The 9,489-nt window shown below is 48.9% G+C and overlaps 1 protein-coding gene across 3 annotated transcripts in view; it reads left to right on the plus strand.

The window, feature by feature from the left end:
• Window positions 1-9,310, plus strand: part of LOC133348563 (arginine-glutamic acid dipeptide repeats protein-like) — a 52,381-nt gene extending 43,071 nt beyond the window's left edge. For all 3 annotated transcript variants that reach the window (XM_061561446.1, XM_061561447.1, XM_061561448.1), the window contains one exon: window positions 496-9,310. In XM_061561446.1, the coding sequence (XP_061417430.1) occupies window positions 496-529 (34 nt within the window). In that variant the 3' untranslated portion in view covers window positions 530-9,310. The remainder of the gene's footprint in view (window positions 1-495) is intronic.
• Window positions 9,311-9,489: the final 179 nt, after the last annotated feature.

The following is a 9,489-nucleotide window of genomic DNA, read 5'->3' on the forward strand; positions in this document are numbered from 1 at the left end:
CCGGGCGGGCATACAGGAACGCGCGGAGATGTTCAGGGTTGGGCAAGGGATGCTCGGGGGCTGATAGCGATGCGTGGTGAAGTGACGCACAGGAATGCACAGTGACAGACGGGCACACGGGGATGCACAGGGTCGCACTGTAAAATCGGGATTGTTATAGGGAGATGTGTAAACGCATGTACGCAGGTGTGAATAGGGAGATGTACACGGGTATTCTGGTACATGTGGGGATGCACAGGGACGCACGTGACACAAGTGGGATCTGTTGGGACACAGAGATGCGCAGGGGAACGGACGGGAACACAAACGGACACAAGACAAATGCAGGGGAGCTCGGAGCACAGGACACGAACGAGACAGGGAAGACATGGGGACACACGGAAGGCGGACCGAAACACACACGAGACATACAGCGACACTGAAAATACTGCAGTACGTGTAGAGACGAGGGTTGAGCTCGCGTGCGTGCGTGCGCGCGTGTCTTTGCGTGTGCAGCCGACTGAAGAAAGAGAACGAGAAGCCGCTGTGAGAGACCAACTTGCTCCTCTACCCGCCAGCCCCGCCAGCCCCACCAGCACACCCATCCACCTGCTCGCCCACTCACCACGCCGCTCGTTACCCAGATAGTGGCTCGTTCACCCAGTCTAGCCTGGTGTAGCCGACGTGGGGCGGTGGCGGCGGCGGTGGGTGGCGGCCGTGGCCAATCACCGACTCGCCCCTCCCTACACCGTCGCCTGGTGCCGTAGACAGCACCGCGGTCGCTGCCCGGGTCGCGTGAGAAGGCACGCCACTTACCCGATTGATGCTGGCCTGTAGCGTCCTCGCGCACGTGTCTTTGTATGTGTGCTGTACACGAGAGTCTTAACCCTTGTCAACCCTGGTCCTTCGCGTGCCGTCGGTCTCTCCGTCCGTTTGCCTGTCTGGGAATTGAGATTTACGCGGTGACTTGCCGATGTTTTTTTAAGCCTTTTTTTGTGGGGAGTTGGAGGGAGGAGAGTGTCCGTCTGTTGCAGAGGTTCTCTAAAAAGAACGGTGCCGGTGGGAGGAGAGAGTGGAGGGGAGAGCACCAGAAAGGTGCAGAAATAAATGAGTCTGGAACATAAGTGTGGGGAGCGGGAGTAGTCATAATAGAGAGCAAATGTACAAATAAATAGTGAAGGGGAAACAGTACGAGTGGCACTGTTGTAGAGAGTCTGACTCAAAACCTTGCCCTCTTCAAGTTCAATCCCTGTCTCGACCAATCGTCGCCATCATCATTGTTCCAGGGACAACACCATGAGCGCCACGTGGTGAGAAGTCGACATCGGGGTGTTCCTTGGATGGACTGACACCTGCCACATGAATGTGGATTTTTTCCACTGACCTCCAGCAGAGAAGCGTTAACCCATTCACGCTTGAGCATAGAGAGGCACTAACTTGCGACCACCGGTTGACTTCCAGGGGCAGCCCGCACTTTGCTCGCAGTGCATTAACAACATGCGATTCATAGCCAGAGGCTGGCTCTGCGAGTGCCCGCTCTCTCTGTGTCCACTGTGATCCTGCTTGGCGTTCGTGCGTGACCCTGTGCGCCTGGCTGTGTACGTGTGTAAATACCATAAACGTGTGTGTGTGTTAATGCTCGTGTAACTCTGGCGTGCGTTTGTGTGCTCCTGCACTAGCGTGCTTATTTCTTCCACCGCCCATTCCTCGTCTTGCTATTTTCAGTCCTCTCATCTCAAAGAATCGCAGCGCATTAAACAAAATAGAAAACTTCGGGCCCTACGGGCGTTCATCTCCTCGGCCCTGCAGAGAGCTTAAGGGTCTCCGGGCTTCAATTGTAACCTATGAAGGCTAAACTAAGGTACTTAAATACAATAGTAAAGTATAAGCTACTGTAAGTAAGAAATGAACAACATTCAAGATTTTTTTGTTTGTATTTCAAAAGCAAACATAATTTTACACAATCTCTTTATAGGCCACAATATCTGTGCATTTTCCATCTGTGTCCAGATACGAAGCCTTCTGAGCCAGAATCTTGATGGCTTCGTTGGATCCAACGCGCGAGGTTGCCACGCAATATTGCGCGTGATTAAATATGCCAGAAGGGAGGAAAATTCCAATTTTCTGCAGTGTTTGTCCTAGGCTCTTATCGGCAGTGACTCCGAAAAGCAGGATAAATTGGAATTTGTTTTTGTCATCGAGAATGGAATTGTGTTTTCAACAGGAGCCAGTGGAATCCGAGGGCTTCTTCTTGTTGTGAAGTCCACATCCAACCAAGGCTTCAATTATGTGATTGTTCCTTGTCCAGATGTAGCGTGTTCCATTGCTTGAATCGAAATTCCAAAGGAGTATCATGCAGAAGCCAACCTTCAGTTTGAGCACGTGATGTTGAGCCAGTTGATGAATTCATTGTCGACTGTATCGGAACTTTTGTAGACTCTTCACCAGGAAAACAGTTAATTGTCATTTCATTGATCAAATCAACAGTTTGTAGATAATTTTGCCATGGTTTGCAAGGCATGTGGTATCACTGAAGTAAATTTTCAGGCCATAAAAAAGACAAAATCACAGAGATAGCGGAGGTTCTCAAATGGAAGTAGGTAAATGCCACTCGTTTTGAAGTGTAGAAGCTGCCCGTTAGAAGTCGGGGGAATTATCTTTTCGAAGATTGCCGCAAAAACTCCGACGTCTCCGTAAAATTCCAAGATTGTGAGAAAATTCAGATATTGACGTTAATGTCGAGTTTTCCGCGAATTGTACGTTCATCAAACTGAAAGAGAACTATAGGTGGTGTCCGCGTTTACCACACAATGCGCCGCTGGATACCCAGTCGTAAATGAGATCATTTTTCGGACCCCAGGTTGCCATAGACGCAATGTTATGGGGGTTACGTCTCTGAGCACGGGCTAGAAACCGATTTTTTTCGCAAAAAAGTCCAGAAATATGTGATTTAGTTAAATATATATGAAGTTTTAACCATTCTTAATGCTATAACATGTGAGAAAGCAGTCCCTTAGTGCTATAAATTGATAGGCCAAGAGTGCTAAGTGTACAGTGCAGTACTGAACATTAAATGTTTACTGAAATTTACGTAAATTTTTATGAATATTTAAAATATGTTTTTCTTACCTTCCTTGCTGTGCTTAAGTGACTTGACATTTTGAAAGAAGAAAAAAACCCTCACCGACTTTATACTACGTTGCACAGTCGAAATATCACCCTTCAAATGTGCTCAGTCATGTCGAAATATTTGGTCGTAAATGAAGTTTTGTCTCTGATAAATCGTTGAAATGGTCGCCTTATACTGTATACACATTATAAATGTGTATTGCATTACATCCGGTTTTGTAAATGGGTTGTAATGTTTCCCAAATTTTCAATCGACTATTTTCCCGACATTTAAAACTACACAAAATCAATACTTAATTGAAGAATATTGTTTCACAATGTGTTACACGGTTAAAAAAATGGGCAAAAAAATATATACGGACAGACGGTAACAAACTCAAACTTGCTCCATTATATTGTATGATGATGATATGAGGCAGACAGTCGATTTTAGTGCAGTACAGCAAGGAGTTTTTCAGCCTAACTGCACGTAAGGATTTTAGGGTTGTTCTTCCCTTTGTATTATGCGTGTTGTTACTCGCGGGCCCTCTGGTTTCCTACTGCCTGGAATAAAAATTCTAAACAAGGCATTCACTGGGCGCGCCAAGCACAACCCTCCCTAAAAGGAGTCCTGAGACTCATTAAAGGTTTTCCTGGGTAAAAAACTTCGAACTCTCGTCATCGTTAATAATTACAGCCCTTTTGTCAGTCCATGAATTGAAGCCTTCCCACACACTGCGTCAATCATGGGGGGGCTGTTTAACCATACTTCACCGCACTGGCAAGCGTGGATTTGTTAAAGGGGCTGCCCGTGGAGGGGCTGGGTGCCGACTGACCAATTGCCGTGTTGCCTGCCGACCATCCCTGGTGTTAGCCCTGGCTGGGAATGAAATTCATGTCGGTTGGTAAAACGAAATTGGCAAGGTCGCACTGCTTATCTTGGATACGATGATTGTTCAAATAGGTGGTAATGTGACCGCGTTGGCAGGAGGTATGAACACTAATCCGTGCTCTTGAGCAGAACTCAACGCTGTCCAGCGGAGCCTCGGGGGCCAGAGAGAGGGGGAGAATGACACTAAATCAGCACAGTCAACATAGCTCAGTCCATGCACACGGGACTAGGCATGCTGTACAATTCACACATGGAGATAATAATGGGTGCGTTTGTGCATTAATTTGTTTGCATACGTGTTCATTTGTGTTGGTATGCGATGAATGTGTGTACTTTGTGTGTATTGTGTCGGTGTGCTAGAGTGTATTTGTGTGTGTACTTGAGTTTGTGCATGGTAATGTATTTGTGTAGGTGGGCACGTGTTCACATTCTGTACCTGAGTTTGTGTGCGTTGGTGTGTACGTATAGTGTATATGTCTATTCAGGATACATGTGTGTGTAGTTCGTGTTTTCATTTATATGCAAGCAGCTTGTGTTCATGTGTGTATATAAAGCATCTTACAAAGCAACATCCGTTGTGTTGAGTACATCTGGACTCGCCTGCTTGGCCCCTCGCCTCTGCGCTTGCATGCGCTGCATTCGCACACGCATATTCATGTTTGCCTGTGAACTTGTCAACACATTCGTGTGCAACCCTCTACGTTTGCGTATGCACGTGCGTGGAAGCAATCGACATGGCGTGTGTTCTTAAGGCGTGCGCTTGCAGTGGCCATTATGATTCTCCCTCGTTTTCGCAAAGGAACCTCGACTTAATTCGCACCGGGCCCTCCATGTAACCGGGACACCCCACGCTGTGTCATGCTTGGCCACACTGGCCCGGCCTTGTCACTCTGAGCCACGATGGGCCACGCTGTCACTCAGGGCCACGCGTGTCACTCTGGGCCACGCTGTGTCACTCTAGGTCATGCTGGGCCACGCTGGGTTACGCTGTGTCACGCTGGGTCACGCTGGGCCACGCTGGGTCACGCTGTGTCACTCTGTGTCACACTATGTCACTCTAGGCCACGCTGTGTCACGCTGTGCCACTCAGGGTCACGCTGTGTCACGCTGGGCCACGCTGTCACTCAGGGTCACGCTGTGTCACTGGGTCACTCTAGGCCACGCTGTGTCACGCTGGGCCAAGCTGTGTCACTCTAGGCCACGCTGTGTTTCCCCTCCGTGTCGCACTCATGCAAGTGACCCGTGTTGAGGGTTCGCGTCCCCCACCCAGGTTTGTCGTGGCGGTCGTCCTCACCTCTTCCATCTCTTTTTTTTAGCTCTCGTTTGCGCGTGTAACTACGTTTTTAAAACCCGACACTCGCACAAAACATATAAATATACATTGAATAAATATATATTACACAAACTAACTAAAACTTCGTATACAAAGCCCGGCCGGCACAACTGTACAGCGACGTGATTTAGCGTTCGTCCATACTTTGTGCTTCTACATGCTGTGCTCTTTCGGTTATCGGTGTCATGTGACGTCTTGCGGGGGGTGGGGGAGCTTGTGGGGGACCAAGTAAAGGGGTGGGGGTTGTGTAAGCAGAGAGGATCAAGGGGGACACGCGTGCGTGTGCGCGTGTTTGTGTGTCTTTCCGGGGAGGGAGGAGGGGGATTGTTGGCACAGCGGGATTTTACGTAAATGATGAGTTTTGAGCCGTGGAGGAGAAGAGCGATAAAAGAGGCCAATTTGAAGGATATATAGAGAGAAGCCCAGTACACAGGAGATAACCATCATGATTTAATTTAAATCATGTGTGTGACTGCATCTTGTACACAAGTCGGTAGGTGGGAGTGGGAACCCTTGACGAGGAGCTGACAGGGAGCACTGAAACACAGGATGGGACAATCGCTGACAATTGTGGGAAATTGGGGGGGGGGGGGGGAGACGAGGCCTTCAAATTGAGAAGAGATGACCGAGATAGAGGCATCTTCAGATGGAGCAGAGGCGCTTTGATGGAGGAAAGAGGCTTAAGAGTAGCCTGTGGAATAGGACGCGCATCGACCGTCGATGTGAAAGGATCAACGATGGTAGTGGGCGATGGAACCTCCTGGTTCAGAGAAGCTGCCAAAGAGAAACCCTAGCCTCGGGTTGGGGTCCCTCGACCTGACTCTTACCCCCCCCCCCCCCCACCTATTTGACACCATCTCCACCTGTCTCAGAATCCCATACATTGTGGACAAACCGCATTCATCACCGCGGAATCCTATGGACATTTACGCGAGTTCGGCCAAAGAAGCCCACGCTGGGAGCCGAACTCACGTCCTCGAGCTTGAGTGCGGCACTTCCAAGTCTGTTGCAGCGGGATGATTGTGAGCGCCGTGGGTGGACGCATTTGACCCCCCCCCCCTCCTTCCCGGCCACTCGGAGGCCGAGTTTGTGGATTCGTGGGGGGAACGACCGCTCCCGAGATTCCCGTTGTGGTGCGGGCAGCGATGATGATGACGTGTGTGAGACGTGGTATTCTTGGCATCTAGTTGGTGCCTTTAGGAGGCAGTACGACGAGTCGGGTTCCGACCCATGTGGCTGGTGCCGAAACAAGGGGGCAGTACAATTCTGTGTTCGGTCTTGGGCAAGAGTAAGGGGCACAGTTGTGTTGTTTGAGTGTGCCGTATTGTGTGACATTAGAGTTATATGTTGGATGGGGTCAGGCGATAAGTATTAAATACAGCAAGTGCTGTATGAGATGAGATGTGCTGTCGGTTATGTATCAGGTGAGTTGGGGGTGGGGGATTCTATATCGATGGAAGATGGAGATTCTGCATCACATGAGTCGAGATGATTGTGGTGAGAGGGTGCTGCATCGGATGATTTGAGGATAAAATATCGGATGAGATGAGGGTTCTCTGTTGGAGGAGACGGGACCGTTCCAAGTCAGGTTTTCAGTATTGACGAGAAGAGTTGTGATCTGGATTGGTCGCTCGGGCTATATAGGTTGTGTATGGTGTTGTCGACAGAAACATGATTTAAGCAGTCACTTCAATGTGGCTTTAAGACAAATTCAGCCCATGCCCCAATCAGGAATACGCCAGCAGATGTTAACAATCCTGCACATGTTTGTGTTGTACTTGATCACACTGTCAATTGCATAAATGTTGAACTCTGAAAAAAATGTATGAGCTTCCCAACAAGCCACATATTTTGTATACACCTTTTAAAAGCTCATCGAGGAAAAGATACAGTATTAATAATTTGAAATGGCAAATGCATAAACCAGCAGTTACCACCGATGCTGGCATTGCGGGTATTAATGCAATATACCCACGTGGACTACTCGACGATACTGCATGCCCCAAATAGTGCGCCTTCTCCATTTTGGCCAAGTGAACAAACTGCATTGGGGACTGTATTGGGAGTTTTGTAAAATACCCACCCATTGGTAATCACACAATGCGGAAACGTAACGACGTGTTTTTTGTTGTTCAATAAATGTTTTACAAAGGTTCTGTTTACTTGGGTAAATGGCCAGTATGACCCTAGCTCTAACCTCTAATCCTTGGTCTCTTCAGCTCCTAGCGCCGGTTAATATTTAATCAACGGTTGGGTAGATTGTGACTATGAACGACAGATGCCCTGAGCTGCGTCCAGGGTTATGGTTAGGGTTGGGGTCTTAACAGTGGCCTAGGCTGGCTGATTGACAATGCTGTCTGGTGTGAGCCCTCTGTTGGCGTGAATGGTGGTGTCAGTGGATTACGCATGGGATTGGGGCCACGGTTAATCATGATGAGATGTGGGATATTCACCTGTGGTTTGGTCAATGTTCAGGTAGTACAGAAATGTGCCCTCCGCTTGTACAGCAAGTAAGATTCGACTGTGTATCGAAGTCTCGGTTGTTCTTTGTACGCACGGTTTTTCTCCAGACACTCATTAAACCTAAACAAAAATCACAATTAGACAAACGCCCAGAACTTGACCCTTGATTTTAAACGATGTTAAAGGCTCGATGAGGATTTCCTGCTTAACACTTTGCACATCTAACTATACCTTTACAAGCACAATCTGTCTCGAGAAAGCGCCCGTAGCGCGTCCATCCCCAAGTTAACAAAAAACGCCGTCACGTCCAGTTGTACGGTGATTGATATTCACGTGCAACTAACCCACATCCAAAGCCGTCATTACTCGCCACCAACCTGGCAGACCACCAACGTGGCAGCCATGTGAGCCTGCTGGTGGTCAACAGTAGCTCTTGCCAATCTTGGAAGTCACTAACCAGAAAAGTTTGGATGCAAACGCCGTAAGTCATATCTGGCGAGCGGAGTTTAAAAAAATATATAGCGTCTCTTCCATTTGCGCTCGAGCGTGCAATGAGTGTCAGGTGTCCCACGATGCCGGAGGGCAGCAAAACACCGCGTCAAACATGACACAGCGTCTGTTTTGTGATGTCAGTATGTGATGACGTATTGCCCCATGGTGTAATTTCTCGTTCCTGTCGTCGTCGTCGAGCATTTGAAGAAACGGCAGCGCATTGTTGCTGGGGAAGGCTGACGAGTGAAGGCTACTGGCCCACCTGATAATTATGATCCATCACCTCCCTCCGACGTGGATCTGAGGTGGCACGTTAGCATAAATACAAATCTATGCTGCTTTCCGCGTTCATTTTTCACCGAAGGTAACTTACCCACCAAACCACCTCTCCCGGCCTAATGATGTCACGATTTCACGATGTTGCACCCTGCGCAAAGGGATCGCGTGATGTGTTTAGCAACGCGAGGAAGACTTTTCCACAAACGGAACTCAAATGTCATTTGAATGTGAATCTCTGAGATCTAGTCTGGGTGGCACCGCGTTAAAAGTTGTCCAGCAAACCAATTGATGGAACCACGTTCTGTGTCGTTGCCCAGTGTGTGTTCACGTCGTCGCGAGCGACGCATCGTTGTTTGGGGGGTGGGTGAATTGGGGGATAGGGTGTTGGGTTTTGTTGATGGACAGCGTTTGGCAGCGACCACAACTGTTGCACGAGGAGACAACTGTTGTGGTTTTCGTACGGAGCCGCCACCAACCTCGTTTTCCGTGTGCGAGCTGCGTGAGCCGTCACCGCCAGCCGCACTGCGTCTCCTCCAGGCCCCCTCCCCCTTACCCTGCTCGGGGCTCAGTAGGCAATGTTGAAACGAGGTGTCGGTGCCGCGTGCGGTAGAGTGAGTCGACGGCCTTGCGTCCCGAACCGCCCACGTTGTAGGTGTCTGTAGAGAGGAGGCTCTGTAATTAAATTAACGAGATATGAGTGAGCGTCGCCAGAAATTTAAGTGATGTTGTCTTGAGAAGTACAATAAATAAACATCCTAAGTGAATTGAGCCTTTCGGGAGGTCTTTTTTTGCACGCTCGACGGGACGGATCAGTGCTGTGGCTTACCCAGAGGCTCGGTGATGGGGAGCCAAGCCACAGACCCAAGGGACAAATTCACGTCTTGACGATGGTTTCACATTTAATTTTTCTCTTGGCCAAAAACACCGTCATCTCTGCATCTTG

The sequence above is a fragment of the Lethenteron reissneri genome, chromosome 27 (assembly GCF_015708825.2).
Source record: "Lethenteron reissneri isolate LAM-NWPU_2019-01 chromosome 27, ASM1570882v1, whole genome shotgun sequence".
In the NCBI taxonomy this organism is placed as follows: domain Eukaryota; kingdom Metazoa; phylum Chordata; class Hyperoartia; order Petromyzontiformes; family Petromyzontidae; genus Lethenteron; species Lethenteron reissneri.